Genomic DNA, 16,692 nt, shown 5'->3' with positions numbered 1-16,692 from the left:
ACCAATTTCATTTACCTCCCACATTCCTCTAGTAATACCTGGGCTTTTGTGGCTACCCATTGATAGAGCTCACTTACTAATAATATGATGTGCTGTAATGTGCTTGAATTCAGATGTGCTCAGAGCCAAGCCTCTGCCTAAATATTTGCAGTAACAAGTTCATTATTTCCTGAGGCAATCTGGTTCAGAATTAAGATTCTAAATCTGCATGCTTCTGAATGACACTGAAAAAAATTCTACTTCCTCATCCACCTGCTAGCTCTTCTTAGATATCTTTTCTTCCTGTTACATTTCCCTGGATATTTTGGGATTCCATTATTTGGCCTGGCCTTCCAATTCCTTTTCCTCTTGGTCATCTCCTTTCTGTGAATTCGGTTTGGTAGTAGCTTCAGTGACACCTGGCCATGAATTGGCACCCTTAGACTTTTAGAACCAGAGTTGGAGTCTGGGGTTCATCTCTAACTCAGTCCTTTTCTGTGTCAAGTGAAATTACTGGAATTATGGCTCCTATTACAAACCATAATTTAACTAGTAAATTAATTAGTAAATAATGAACCTGCAGAAAGATTTAGACAAGGGAAAAGAAAAATTTTGAAAATCCTGGCTCGAGCAAATTTCTTTGTCTAGAATTTGGTATCATTTTTCCTATGTAAGTTGAGTGAAATGTTGCCTTCACTGTGAAGCATTTTATTTTTGAGATGTTCATATTTGGGCAGCATATAACACAGTGAACATTTGTATATGTGGAAATGGGATGACAAATTCAAAAACACAGATCATCTTAGGTTCTTCTTAATAGAAAGTCTGCAGTGGCTGCAGGCTCTGTCATCAGCATTCTGCACACCAGTGGAGCCATCTCTTTTTTTTACCTGCCTAGAAGCTTCAAATTGCTTCTTTGTTTTGTCTTTCTTTGAGAAATTCAGAAGAAATTCTTGCCACTCAATTCCTTTGTTGAGAACTGTAAGTTCAGCATAATGTGTACAGGCTATGCTTAGGGTTTGCTGCAAGGGTGCCAAGCTATTGATTTATCTTCCCTGACTGTCAAGGACGCCAGTAGACAGAGGGTGTCAGGTCTCTGCTAAGGCGTGTGAAGAAATGCCAATGTATTCAAACAACAAAACAAATGCCACGGTGTTTTGACAGCCTTCTCTTAGAATGTGCTCTCTTTCCTGAGTATGTAATTTAAATATGATGTTAAGACCTTAAAATTTATTAGTACAGTTAATTCTTGAGTATAATGGAAAGGGAGCAGTGGTATGAATTATAAACATTTATTTGCCTTTGACTTTGCAATGAAAAGTCTTTTGAGGTTGCAACTTTACTGTCTGAATTAGTATGATATTAACAAGAATTGACTTTTGAGTCATCTTGGCATTGCTGCTTAGTAACATTCCTTAATAGCTGTGCCTCAGTTTCATTATCTATAAAATAAAAATAAGAAATAATACTTAGCTCATGGTTTTTGTAAGAAATAAATGAAATAACATGTCAAGTGTCTAGCTAGTCTCATCTCTTATTTTATTATGTATTTATTGAAACAGGGTCTTGCTCTGTTGCCTCAGCTGGAATGCAATGGGGCAATGATGGCTCGCTGCAGCCTCAAACTCCTGGGCTCAAGTGAGCCTCACATCTCAACCTCCTGAGTAGCTGAGACCACAGGCACGTGCCACCACACCTGGCTAATTTTTAAATTTTTTTGTAGAGACAGAATCTCACTATGTTGCCCAGGCTGGTCTTGAACTCCTGGGCTCAAGCAATCCTCCTGCCTTGGCCTCCTAAAGTACAGGGATTGCAGGAATAAGCTACTGTGCCTGGCTCTCATCTCCTATTTTAAAACTACAGGAAAATCTAAAAGTCAGTTTGCATTTCCTGCACTTAACAGTGGAAGGCAGAATTATATGAATTCAAGAGTCCTGGTGGTTGGGACCACCATATTCTTGTTGTAGGACCAACACTGGCCTGCTGTGTGACCTTAGAGGAGTCATTTTTGTAGTCATCTATAAAAGGGAGTTCTTAGCAGCTGTTATCCACTTCTCATGTTTCATTTTTCATTCACTTTACAAAATTTTATCAAATGCCTACTGTGTGCCAGGCTTTGGGAATGCAGTGGTGAATAAGACATGGTCCTCCCCTTATGATTCATATGTTCTGCTGGGAAAGATGGGAAAAAAACCAGATAAATATATAAAAGAAAGCAGTTCTGGTGATAGACAGTAGTTGAGCGGTGTAGTGGGATGGGGAGGCTATTTCAGACAGTGGAGAGAAAAGGCCTCTTTGGTTGAGTTGAGACTTCTGTTCAGCATTGGCACCATGGATTGCCACAGGAGGTTTATACACAGTGTTGATATGGACCAAGCACAGGGCACATGAGACAGATTTGCCCTCAAGTGGTGGAGGGGATGGGCCCTGAACATATAATTGAAATGCAATTGGCACAGACACTGAGGCTGTGGAAATATAAAGCGATGAATAATCCAGCCATAGAGGTCAGGAAAGGATTTTTGGAGGGGTGACATTTAAACTGAGTCCTAAGAAACGAGTAGGGCAGCCAGGTGGAAGGAGAGACGGACAGCCTGTGGAAAAGGCTCATACATTAAACATGAAAGCAGGTGGGTGGAAAATAGTTAAATGATAAGTATTGATTTACTTCGTAAAGTATTATTACATGATGGCAGAGGAAGAGGTTCAGAAGGTGATAAGTAATAATGAGTAAAAATTTGGTATGGATGATCCAAATTTTATATAATCCTTACAGATGATAGCAACTGAATATAATCTAGCACTTTGAAACCAACATATTCTCACAACTGTATTACTTTATGATTTATGATTTGTGGATTAACTTCATTTTTTAAAACATACTTTATACTGAAACCTTTTCCATTTTGAATTTCCAGTTAGAAATAGACTAGGATGATCTGTTTTATGATTTCAGGGCCTGTCATACCACAAGACCACCTTACTTTGGAGAAGGGGATCGAGTTGATTATCATTTTATCTCTCAAGAAGTTTTCGATGAAATGGTAAACACGGTAAGAATGTTGCCTTTGTTTTTATTGCACAAGAAATGCACGTTCTCTGGCAAAAATGTTAGGAAATAGTTATAAATTTAAAAAAAAGGAAGAATTAAATTTTGTGCTTGTTATGAGAGGTGAGTTCATATTGGTTTTTTTTTTTTTCTTAAAGTGCTTAATACATCGTTCTTCACATGCTTTTTTATTTTATGGTCTCAGAGAAAATATTGTAAATTTCCAATAAAAGTGAGTAGGCATTTTAAGGAAATAGAACTAAAGCAGTGTGAAAAATTCTTGTGATCTGTGTTTATCAGTTGCTGCTACTGTTATTAGTCAGATTTACTCAAGAAAAACAGTTCTTACAGAACCGATGGTGCACAAAGCTTGTAAATTAAGTATGTCTGGAGATTTGGCTACTCTGTCCAGAGAGTACTCTTTCTGTGTATTATCTGTGGTGCTTTCTAATTGTTTCAGCCCTAAGCACCATTTCAATATGGTGTGTCCCATTTAGTTGGCTTTTTCTGGACATGTTACCTTCCATGGTCATGTTCCTGTCTGAGAAGTTCTCAGTCCTGGAGGCCAAGCAGTTCACTAATGCAGATGGAAGCCCTTGCTAGAAGATGGGAGATGATCCCTAACTTCTTTGAGGACTGTTTTAACAAGGTCAAGGTAATTACCATGCGTTAGTCCATTTCACAGGCACTCAGAGCAATCTTGTTTAAGTTTTGGGTTTTTTCATTGGTTTGTTTTTTACTGAAACCCTGACAATCTAGTTATTGATAGTAACTCAAAATACTCTTGTCTTTGAATTCATTTTCTTTAAAACAACTTACTTGTTCCTTCTTGGCCTTCACATACAAAGGTAACCCTCATAATCCTAGCATGTTTTATCTGTTGAAAGTATATGCTAATGTAAATATGTATCTGCCCATGACTTCAGTTAAACTGAAAGAGGAGTTCATATTTTCATCACGACCAATGAATCGGTAAACCTTTTGTTTTTACTTCACCATGGCCCTTATTGTTTATATCTTCATTGTTTCTATCACCAAGTAAATCCTACACCACTTCCTTTTCTTTTCTGAAGCCCACTGAACTATCAGATGAGGGACTCATCTGTGTTTCTGCTTTTGAAAGATTACCACCCAACTGGTGATTCCCTTATAGCTATATATCCTCTTCCCTCTTTCCCCTTCTTTTTCCTTCTTCCTTCCTCTGTTCCCACCCCCAAAATAATGGACCTTCCTTATTCTTCATTGTGCAAAATCATGGACCATTTCAGCATAGGCTTTGCAGTTTCTATGAGTTTAATTTTGAATGGCCAACTCTATACATGGTGCATGTTTTCTGGACTTCTCTTGTGTTTGTGGAGACATACAAGTGAGAAAAACGTATGATCCCTGTTTTCCTCTAACCTTGTCAAAAGAACATCTTGGAAATTCTTTATAATTTTCTCTCCTAGGGCTATATTTTGGCAGTTCAGTTTAATTGATTAAGAATACTCTGGGATTTTGTTTCTAAAAGCCTCAATAGAGATTTGAGAAGTTATCTTGATATTAGTAAGAAGCATTCTCTTAGGACTCTTTAGGTTGAAAGACAACTAGTTCCCAAAATTAATGTTAATTTCTCTTGTTGGAGTATGAGGCATTTTTTTCTCATGTCAGTTCATCTGTTCTCAGAACCCCATCTGCTCTCTGGTGTTTCATACCTTATCAGATCTGTAATCTAGTCTGGTTCAATTCCTAGTCTAAAAAGTCACTACACTTCTATACTATATTTAGTCTTAGAATTGTACTACCTCTACAAAAATCCTCTTGTGTTTGAGAAGTACTTATTTTTACAGATTCTGATAATATAGACATATACTTCAGGATAACATAATTTTCTTGAACTTGAATTGTGCCTCTGATCTCTTTTCCTTTAATGTAAGCTTGAAACTGTTTCATGAAGAGAAACAAACTTAGAGATGACAAACTCATGACACATTGTCAGCTTTGCCAATCACCCACAGACACTCAGCCCTCTGTACACAGAACCCCCCTCTACACAGTAGCCACCCAGACAGCCTGCCCACCATCCTCCATTACAGCAGGCCCACTGACGGACAGCCTTGGCACACCCTTACTGTGGACAGTCACACCTTCCTGCTCTGACAGGTACAACACATAGACCTGCATACCCTCCCCAACACAGGTGCCTCCTTCATCCCGTCAGATACTTCCCCCACAACACACAATCACCCCCCTAACATGCCTGCAGATATGAGAACCCTTTTTATGGACACATACATAGTCCCCACAGAAACTCTCCCTCTCCTGCAGAAATCAAACCACAGACCCTGAGGTTTCTGGAGTAAGACTATTGCTATTTATTAGGAAATCCACATGCAGCAAGAAACCAAAGTAGCATCACCAGCCAGAATGGGGTGGAGGGAAACCACTTAATCCCAATTCTTAACAAACTTGTAATGGAGTCTTTTTTATACCTATGTACTATGCAAGATTCCTCCCAACTCTACATCTCTACATCTTTCTAGAAAATGGGTTGGTTGGTTTGTTTTTTTTGATCCACAGTGGAAGGTCCTTGTACATGTGAATAAACAAACTTACAGTATATATCTGAAAAGGAATTCAAGTATACATTTTGAAAACAGGGTGAGTCATAGAGTGTTAGTCAGGGTTCTCCAGAGAAATAGAATAGGATGTGTATATGTATAGAAAGAGATTTAGGGTTGGGCTCACCCCTGTAATCCCAGCACTTTGGGAGGCTGAGGCGAGAGGATTGCTTGAACCTAGGAGTTTGAGACCAGCCTGGGCAACATAATGAGACCCTATCTCCTCAAAAAAAAAAAAAATTAGCCTGGTGTAGGGTTTCATGCCTATAGTTTCAGCAACTCAGGAGGGCTGAGGCAGGAGGATTGCTTGAGCCCAGGAGGTCAAGGCTGCAGTGAGTTATGATTGCCCCACTGCACCCCAGCCTGTGTAACACAGCAAGACGCCATCTCTTAAAGAGATTTAGTATAAGGAATTGGCACACATGGATTATGGGGACTGGCAAATCCAAATCTGCAGTGTGAGCCAGGCAGCCAGGAAATCCCAATGGGTTCACCTTGCCCACTGCCTAGACAGAGCCGATTTATCAAGACAGCGGAATTGCAGTAGAGAAAGAATAATTCACACGGGGCCAGCTGTGCAGAAGACCACAGTTTTATCATTACTCAAATCAATCGCCCTGAGCATTTGGGGATCAGAGTTTTTTTTTTTTTTTTGAGACGGAGTCTCGCTCTGTCGCCCAGGCTGGAGTGCAGTGGCGCGATCTCGGCTCACTGCAAGCTCCACCTCCCGGGCTCACGCCATTCTCCCGCCTCAGCCTCCGAGTAGCTGGGACTACAGGCGCCCGCCACCGCGCCCGGCTAGTTTTTTGTATTTTTAGTAGAGACGGGGTTTCACCATGTTAGCCAGGATGGTCTCGATCTCCTGACCTCGTGATCCACCCGCCTCGGCCTCCCAAAGTGCTGGGATTACAGGCTTGAGCCACCGCGCCCGGCCGAGAGTTTTTAAGGACAACTTAGTGGGTCGGGGGAAGCCAGCAAGCCAGGAGTGCTGATTGGTCAGAGATGAAATCATAGGGAGTCAAGCTGTTTTCTTGTACTGAGTCAGTTCCTGGATAGGGGCCACAGGATCAGATGAACCAGTTTATCAATCTGGGCAGTGCCAGCTGATCCATCAAGTGCAGGCTCTGCAAAATATCTCAAGCACTAATCTCAGGAACAGTTTAGGGAGGGTCAGAATCTTATAGCCTCCAGCTGCATGACCCCTAAACCATAATTTCTAATCTTGTGGCTAATTTTTTTAGTCCTACAAAGGCAGTCTAGTCCCCAGGCAAGAAAGAAGTTTGTTTTGGGAAAGGGCTGTTATCATCTTTGTTTTAAAGTGTAAAGTAAGTTCCTCCCAAAGTTAGTTCAGCCTGTGCCCAAGACTGAACAAGGGCAGTTTGGAGGTTAGAAGCAAGATGGAGTCAGTTAGGTTAAATCTCTTTTATTGTCTCAGTCATAATTTTGCAATGGAGGTTTCAGTGGTGCAGATGAAATCCAAAGGCTGATCTTTTTGTTCTACTGAGGTCTTCAACTGATTGGATAAAGTCCACCTATATTATGGGTGGCAGTCTGCTTCCTTGAAGTTCCCCAATTTAAATGTTCATCTCACCCCAAACATCTTCCAAGCTGACATGTAACACTAACCAGCAGATGCAATAAACAAGATAAAGTGTCTCTCTGAAAGGAGAGCCAGACATATATCTATACAGGTTTTATATATATACATACATATATAGAAAAGGAGTCACATACATATATGTGACATATATATATATAGAAAAGGAGTCACAGTATTTGTTCCAAATAACAAAGAAAGTATGACTTTGAAGGAATAAAATAGTAAGGATATTTATTGTTGAGTTTTTAACTTTTGGAATACATAACATAAACTTCTTTTGATTATGGGGGATGTAGATTTTCCTCATCACCCGCAGCAGACACATTGCCCAGAGACCCATCCCCCAACCTCAAAAGACACCCTATGCCTTCTGGTCTCTCACCTCTCTTCCCTGACAGACAGCCCATCCGTGTACCCTCACATTTCCAGAACATCTGGGGCCAGGACACAGGGCAGCAATAGACCCAGCTGCACTGTTCTTAATGCTGTCACCGCCATTTGATGGGATTCAGTGCAGCCCTGAAAGTTTTCACTTCATTGTTTATTTCAAAATCACGTATATGAGAAGTCACACTTGCCGAGATCATCCACATTTTTATTCCTTCTGTTGTCATCAATTACGCAGTTTAGATTTGACCTAGTGGTTTAATGAATATAGTATTGCCAAAGAAAAAGTCACAGACAATTTTGAGAGACGTGTTTTTACTTGCCTTTTTTTTCCCCAAGGGAATACAGTTTTTGGAAGAACTGAGCTTCCAGAATACAGACAGAGGCATCATTTATAGTTCAAATGGCTATAGGGCAGACACCAATTCTGTTGGATAACATTTGCGGCAGTTTCAGTAGAAAGCTATCTTTATGAGGAAAAACAGGATGGGTCTGCTTTTTCAAAGCTTTTAGGATGTCCCTGTAATTCATGGCCTTCCGGAATTATCTATAACTCATGGCTTATCTTGGAATGCAAGGCTGTTGGAAATGGAGGCCTTTTCTGGGTTGCCTGGTGTGCTGGCAGAGCTGAAATGGCGGCGGTAAAGAGCAGGCCATTAGTTTTGTTCTCTCAGTAATGAAGGTTTTGGTGCGAGTTTGACAGGAAGTGGGTAAGTAAACAAAATAGTCTATTTTACCATATGCTGCAGTGCCTTAACACTCCTCAACATTTTGTCAGCAGATTATTTCTAAAAACCTATTTTTTTTTTGTCAGCTGAGAATTCTGAATAAATTTCTCTGTCACAGTTTGAAATTAAGTTTCATGTACCCCATTGTCATCCGTATGCAGTTGCTAAAATTTGTAAGGTTTTTGAAATTATTTAGAATAAGACATCAAATGATTTTAGTTGTGATCAAATTCCATGATGGCTGCTGTTATATGAAAATCTTTGTTCTTCTCGAATTCCAGGGGAAATTCATTGTAACATTTAGTTATGGTAATCACAAGTATGGATTAAATAGGGACACTATAGAAGCTATCGCAAGAGATGGTTTGGCAAGCTGTGTTCATATGGAAATAGAAGTAAGTGTTTTTCATTCCACCAATTAATGTGTGTGTAGTTTGTGTGAGTGTGGTGGGTGTGTGTGTGTGTGTATGTGCGTGTGTGTATATATATATATAAATTTTTTATTGATACATAATTGAGGTACATATTTGGGATACATGCGATAATGTATATACATATTTGAGGTTGGGGAGGGGGTTACAATGCACAGGCGACACATTGCCAGGCACAAGATAAGATATTCCATTTATAATTAGTATGGGGGGCAAGACACGTGAAACATTAAGTGACAGGAGTTAGGTTACAATACAGGAAATTGCACAGATATTGTGAGTGTAACTGCCACTCGAGCTTTATTTTCTGTTATTTCCTCACTAAATGCTCCTTTTTCTTTTTAGAGCATGGCCTCTGTTTATATAAAAGGCTGTAGATAAAGCCTGATTCGTAGAGTGTGGAACTGGTTCCCCATGCCCTAGGACAATGACAGCCCCATGCGGTCAACTTTGTTCCTTCGTTCTACATGAGATGTGTGAGCTCTGCTGCCATTTAACTGCAGTTGCTCACTGGGTGTAATATTTTCATACTTCTGGCAATGTAGACCTGTAGATGTCAGAGATTTTTCTCTCTACTCCGATACCGTGTCTTCCCCCAACAATGATCTATAATTAGAGTATATAGAAGCTTCTCCAAAATTAAGATCCAGAGTAAAACTATGAATATCCCACTCATTTATTTTTTAAAAATATAGCTTTATTGCATACTTGGAACCTTCAAAGATAGTTGATTGTTTTTTCAAGATCCTTTAACTGAGCAGTATGACACTTTTGGAATTAAAAAGAAAGCAATTATAAAACTAATTCAATTAGACCAAACGTACAGAAAACAAAACCTAGGCAAATTGGGTGCATAATCCTTTGATGTCAACTCTGAATCTTTCTTTTTTCCTCTGTGACTTCACACAGTAGGAGACTGCAATTCCCTTTGGCTCTTTGTGTTGGTATAAGCGTTTCCTAGCTTACATATTTCTTCCAGCTCTTTAACTTTCCTGACTTAGACTATTTCAAATCTTATTTCTCTGTGATTAATTGGTTTTGTATCTTTAAGGAGAGTTTTCTTTGTTTCTATAATAACTAGCAAAAATAAAAGGTCTTTTCTAAAAAGTTTATTCATTTGACAAGGCAGAAACAAAAATTAATGCATTTGTGAGTCCAGAAACTCTCCGTCCTTTCTATCTATCTTTCTCTGGTCCAACAGTTATCTGAGGAGTGGCTCCTGTTTCACTCTTTTTCTCCCTGGGAGTTCACTCCTACCCATTTCCAGGAGGTTGAGTCTATAATCCATGCTTTATTCCCCTGATTCTCCCCAGCTGAAGTATTATTCCAGACTGCCCTGGTCATTGACTTGGAAATTGTTTTGGAAATAGCCTGTATTTCTTCCAACTGAATTTTTAAAACAAAGATTTTGAACATTGAGTGACACTGATTGAGATGGAAGGGACTTTAGAGTCCATTTGGAATGGCTCTTTCATTTCACCCACGAGGAAACTGATAGCCAGAGAACTTGAAGGATTTGTGCAGAGTCTACAGGAGCTGCAGTTGTGACCAAGCCCTCCAGACTCACAGACCTGTCAGTTCCTTACACAGTTCCACGCTGTGATCTCCTGGTCTGCAGGCTACCAGGAATTTGGCCTTCCCAACCAGGGTGCCGATTTAGCTGCAGAAAGGGTCCCAAGATGATGACAAAGGGGTCACAGAAGAGTCTTTTCTCCCTGGTAAGATCTCTGTCTCCTAGTGCTCCACAGAAGCTTTTTGAAATATAGAATTGAAATTACCTTTCTGTAATAAAGTTGCAATATTGCTATGAATGTACCTATTTTATATCCAGCAATTTTCTAACAGTCATATTCATTAGAATGATTAATTAAAGGAAAGCCAGGTGGAGTGAATTCTAATATTTCCAATGACAATTTAAAACTTGATGAAGAGAGAAATGTAATCCAATCTTGAGATATTTATAGAAAAATAGCAGCTAACTCTACAGGTGAAATACATTCTTCAATATATTAATAATACTACTTCTTATACCCATGTTGTCAGATGGCTCCAAAATGATTTGTAAATCATGTATGTGTTTCCAATTTATTATCTTCCTTTTAATGCACAGGGTGTAAGAAGTTTAAAATATTCCTATTTTGAGCCTCGTTATATCCTGGTGGTACCCATGAACAAGGAAAAATATGAGGGATATTTGCGGAGAAAAGGATTATTCAGTCGTGCAGAAATTGAATTTGCTGTCTCCAGAGTGGACCTTTATATTAAAATTAATCATAATTTTCCGGGATATTTTGATGCAGTAATCAATGCAGGTTGGTAATTTTCAGCAAAGTTTTATTTTTGAAATGTAAGATTACTGAATTAAAAGTTTGTTTCATGGGGATAAAATTCTTGGGTAAAAGCTATTTTCCTCGTAACAGTGAATCACAAAGAACACGAAAAGGGTAAGAATCCAAGAGGTCTAATTTTCTACTGTTTTAATGACAGCATTGTCTCAATTATTTTTTAAGATTGTAGCTAATAACATTTGGTGTAAAATGAGCCTGAACTGAGTTCATTTTTTAGGGGACATTGTGAGAACAAAGTTAAATTATATGTAATTTGAAATACACATTTAAATTTCTAGAAAGGCATATGAAACTCAGGTAATTTTATTATAATCTACACATAGGTTAAAAACCCAACTACTCAAAATATAACCATAAAAATGTATGTGTAAAACAAATATTTTCAGAAACTAGTTTATAAATGACCATTTAATTTAAAGCGATAGTTCATGGGAGAATTTTTTGAAATGTGAAAATTTCTATATATATGTATATATATTTTTATACATATAAAATTTCTATAGATATATTCTAGAAATTTATACATATATACACACACACACACACACACATATATATATATATTTTTTTTTTTTTTGGAGAGAGAGTCTCGCCCTGTCGCCCAGGCTGGAGTGCAATGGCGTGATCTTGGTTCACTGCAACCTCTTTCTCCAACTCCCAGGTTCAAGCAATACATCTGCCTCAACCTCCCGAATAGCTGGGATTACAGGTGCCTGCCACCAAGCCCAGCTAATTTTTGTATTTTTAGTAGAGATGGAGTTTTGCCATGTTGTCCAGGCTCGTCTCAAACCCCTGACCTCAAGCAGTCTGCCCTCCTCAGCCTCCCAAAGTGCTGGGATTATAGGCATGAGCCACCATGCCTGGCAAATTTCTATATATTTTTAAACTGCACTATATTACACAGTCATAAAAAGTAAAGAGAAAGTTCTCTGTGTCCAGATAAGGAAACATCTTCAAGTCATACAGTTACTAAAAAAGACAGGTTTATAATATAGTATGCCATCATTTATGTAAAAAAATTATGTAATTATATTTTCTTGTACTACATAAAAAAATTCTCTGGCAGAATCTGCAAAAAACTAATAACCCTGATTACCTCTTAGGGGAAAGGGAAACTAGATGAACTAGATGGACAGGGGACATTAGTTGAACCATATGAAATTGTTGATATTCAACTATTTTGACCTATGAAAACAGCAATTTCATATGGTTCAACTTATTAATAATAGTTTTTGGTCTCTGAAACATGTTAATGTATTACACAGTTGAATTTGTTTTCTATTCCTGCATAGAAATTATCACACTTAGTGTCTTAAAGTGTCAACACCCATTTATTAATTCACAGTTTTGTAGATAAGAAGTCTGGTACAGCATAGCTGGATTCTCTGCTCAGGGTATCAGGAGGCTGAGGTCTCATTTGAAGGCTCTAGGGATAAGCCTCCAAAGCTCATTCTTGTTGGCAGGATGGAGTTTCTTTTGGTTGTAGAACTGAGGTCCCAGTTCTACTGGGCTGTCTGCCAAGAATTATCCTCGGTTTCTGGAGGTTGCTCTCAGGTCTCATCCACGTGGCCCCACCATCTTCAAGCCAGCACCAGCACATCGAATCCTCCTTGGGATCTGAGTCTCTGACTTCTTTTTCTGCCAACAGCTGGAGAGAACTCTCGTTTTATGCGGCTCATGTGATTAGGGTGGGCCTGCCTGGATAATCTCCCTTTTGATTAACCCAAAGTCAACCCATTAACAACCTTAACTACATCTGCAAAAATCCCTTTTGCTGAATGTCACACAATCGTGGAGGTGGTATCTCATTGCCTCCACAGGTTCTGTGCACACTTAAGGGGAGGAGATTGATTATACAAGGGTGATGTGTCCTTAGGGTCATCTTAGAATTCTACCATAATATATATAAAATTCTACCATAATATATATAAAATTAAATGCAATAAACAAATCATTACCACCAATAGTTAAACATCAACTGTTTTGGATCTGATCCTGTTGTTTTGAAATGTACTCTCTCTGCTGCAGATGATCTGGATGTTGCCTACCAAAACCTGAGTCAGCTCATTAGAGAATACCTTGGATTGACTGAGGAACCTGCCAAGAGTTTAGCTACAACTGCAGGTACTATCCTATCTTTTTTGTGCCAGGATTTTTTTTTTTTTTTCATGGAAAGGAAAACAAATCTGAGTTCCTATTTGGGTACTCATCACTTGGGCTAAAGCTGGTTCTCTTTTATTCCTGTACTTCTTCTGGGGCAACTGTCCCCAAAACAAGCAGCATGAGTCAGCCTTCTGGACCTGTAACTCTGCTTGTCTCCATGGTCATGATGGGCCTCTGGGGACTGCCCCTCAGGAACAGGCTGGGCAGTGCCTTGATAGAGGTAATAGATAAAGGTTAACCTCATGGCTCAGAACTTAGCCTTCCAGAAGTTTCATTCCTTAGAGAGCTGAGATGTTGTTCTACTTGTCGGGTTTGTATTTAGTCTGAGAGTTTTCTTTTCCCTTTTCTTTGTGTTACCCCAGTCCTCAAAAGACTGTGCTGCGGAATATTGTGGCAAGAGCACTAGTCATAGGATCGGCGCTCCTGTCCTAGCCCTGTGCTCTCTTGGGTCAGCTTCTTTGCTGTTCGGAGTTTCAGTTTACTGTTCTGCTACATAGACCTAATGCTCCTTATCTACCACATGGATGGTGAGCAGCACATGATGTAGTATACGTAAGAGTGCACCCCCTTAGAATCCAGGAATTCTAAAGCCCTAAGTTAGAATTTTGGTACATGAATTTTGAGATGTATTTAAAAGACTCCCTTGAATCTACCTCGCAACTATTAGGATGGCTACTATAAAAACAAAATAAAAAAACAAATTAACAGGTGTTGGCAAGGATATGGAGAAACTGGAACCCTCGTGTGCTATTGGCATGAAGGTAAAATGGTGTTGCTCCTGCGGAAAATGGTATGGAGGTTCCTCAAAAAATTAACAATAGAACTGTCCTATCATTCAACAATCCCACTTCTGATCTACCTCCAAAAGAATCGAAGGCAGAGTCTCAAAAAGAGAGCTGCACACCCATGTTTTTAGCAGCACTATTCACAATAGCCGAAAGGTGGAAGGAACCCATAAAATAGAATTTTATTTGACCTTAAAAAAGGAAGGAAATTCTGGCACATGCTACACATAGATGAACCTTGAAGATACTGTGCCAAATGAAATGAGCCAGTCACAAAAGGACAACTATTTTATGATTCCACTTACATAAGGTATCTAGAATAGTCAAGTTCATAGAGCCAGAAAGAAGAACGGTAGTTGCCAGAGGCTAGGGAATGGGAGTGGTTTAATGGTTACAGTTTCAGTTTGAGAAGATGAGAAGAGTTCTGAGGATGGATGATAGTGATGGTGGCACTGTGTGAATACACTTCATGCCACTGAACTGGGAACTTAAAAATGGTTAAGACGGCCGTGCGCGGTGGCTCATGCCTCTAATCCCAGCACTTTGGGAGGCCGAGGCGAGTGGATCACGAGGTCAGGAGATAGAGACCATCCTGGCCAACATGGTGAAACCCTGTCTTTACTAAAAATACAAAAATTAGCCAGGCATGGTGGCACATGCCTGTAATCCCAGCTACTCAGGAGGCTGAGGCAGGAGAATTGCCTGAATCAGAGAGTAGCAGTTTGCAGTGAGCCAAGATTGCGCTACTGCACTCCAGCCTAGCGTCAGAGCGAGACTTCATCTCAAAAACAACAACAAGCAAAAAAAATGGTTAAGATAGTCAATGTTGTGTTATGTGTATTTTGCCACCATAGTAAATTTTAAAACTTTCCCTTGATGGACTGAACCCCATTCACACACTGCATATTGTGAAATGTTAACCCGAGACCCTGGCTGTTTTGCAAGTATGTTCAGCTTTGCGTTTTAGCAGTTGTGACTTTTTGCCCAAATAGGATTTTGTTTACCAGGTTGCATCCTGCCAGACTGAGGCAGGGCAGGTCATGATCTTGCCAGACTTCAAATCAATGCTGTTTTGTAATTTTGCACACTTCTCCCAGGTTGAGGGCCCCTGGTGTTTTGGAATAAGGTCAATGTGAAACCGGTAAAAATCAACAGATAATGGCTGAGAATTTCCTTCTCTGTATGTCTATAGGAGATGAAGTGACCAGGGTATGACCTGCTGAGTAGAATGTTCCTGGAGAAAGTCTGACCTGTCTGAAAATAGACAGGAATGGAGGACTGGAGGACTATGCTCAGTCTACGAAGGGAGGATTGGGGGACATTAGATTAGGAGCGTGTCAGTGTATTTATCCAGCCCTGCTCGGAATCTCTGCACTGGGCGTCGGTTCTTTAGAAAGCCATCTCTATGGAGAAGGACTGTGTAGTGTACCTAATGAGGCTTCTGTAGCTCAGTAGAAGTTTCTCTTGAGGAAATCGGGCTCCCCTTGCCTTAATTCTTTGCTAATCAAGCAACCTTCTGATCTTTAATTTGGTCCCATCAGGTGGACCTGCTCCTGTGGGGGCTGTACCCTACGTTACTCACCCTGCCCTGATCCCTGAGCCAGGCTTGTCTCCATTGTAAATTAAGTAATTGGTGTACTGGCTTTTAAATCAGCCTCTTGTGGGTTTGGATAAACATGAATCAGTCCCCCCTGAGCCTGACCAGCTCTGAGTCACTGAGAACAGTGTGTTTCTCAATCTGAGATTGCCACTAACTAGTGGGGCTTGAACAAGACTTTGCCTCAACAGCCAGTGAGAGTCCATCTCTGTATCTTTTCTTATTCTACAACTATCAGGAACACTGGCTATTGGGTGCAGTTGCCATTTGGTAAATTAATAGACCAGATAATGTGTGCATAGAAAAATAGACTTTGATTTTAACGGGTATAATGAAATTTTATTTATTTGGACTAATGAGGTCAGGCTTGGCTGATTTAATGAAAAGTGTGAATTACTGAATTTGTAAAAATGTGATAGCTCTCAGTTACATTTCATAACTGAAACTGAGCCATCTAGTTATTGACTAATAGAATTCCATCTTTAAAAGGTAGGTAGGCAGATTTGTAATTAATGTATCAAATCACTAGCCTCAAGGCCCCTTTGTTTTTTTGGCATGTTTAGTATTTTGAAAAACAATGTGTTTTCTGAAGCCAACCACTTTATCTTATCTAGACAATTAATTTGCTGAGGAAGTTACTTTTTCCACTTGTGGGTTTAAGGATAAGCTTGCACATAAAGTAACATTGTAGAGGCCAGACATTATTCAAGTGAGTATCTAAAAAGTTCTAATGGCCATGGTCCTTATTAATACACATTTAATGATGTCTCTAGTGGGACAAGAAGGAGAGCCGATGTTCTTCCTGAGTCTCAGGGCTGTGAACAAGGTGCCAAGGAGTTGGGGCCAGATGTTTACAGGTTCAGTACACGAGAGTGGGGACAACCATAATTACCTTAAAACGAGTGTCAGTGTGTCTGGAGTTGGTTCCTGCAGGTGGGTTCGCGGTCTCGCTGACTTCAAGAGTAGAGCTGTGGACCTTAATGGTGAGTGTTACAGCCCTTAAAGATGGTACGGTCCCAAAGAGT

At 39.7% G+C, this 16,692-nt stretch overlaps 1 protein-coding gene across 9 annotated transcripts in view; it reads left to right on the top strand.

The window, feature by feature from the left end:
- The window catches only part of LRGUK (leucine rich repeats and guanylate kinase domain containing), a 129,305-nt gene that overhangs the window by 64,975 nt on the left and 47,638 nt on the right, over positions 1–16,692 (top strand). For all 9 annotated transcript variants that reach the window (XM_021936281.2, XM_021936282.2, XM_031665143.1 and 6 more), the window contains 4 exons: positions 2,936–3,032; positions 8,625–8,738; positions 10,885–11,086; positions 13,151–13,246. In XM_021936281.2, the coding sequence (XP_021791973.1) occupies positions 2,936–3,032; positions 8,625–8,738; positions 10,885–11,086; positions 13,151–13,246 (509 nt within the window). The remainder of the gene's footprint in view (positions 1–2,935; positions 3,033–8,624; positions 8,739–10,884; positions 11,087–13,150; positions 13,247–16,692) is intronic.

This window comes from Papio anubis, chromosome 4 (genome assembly GCF_008728515.1).
Source record: "Papio anubis isolate 15944 chromosome 4, Panubis1.0, whole genome shotgun sequence".
Lineage (NCBI taxonomy): Eukaryota > Metazoa > Chordata > Mammalia > Primates > Cercopithecidae > Papio > Papio anubis.
This window is presented reverse-complemented; position numbering and strand designations above follow the sequence as displayed.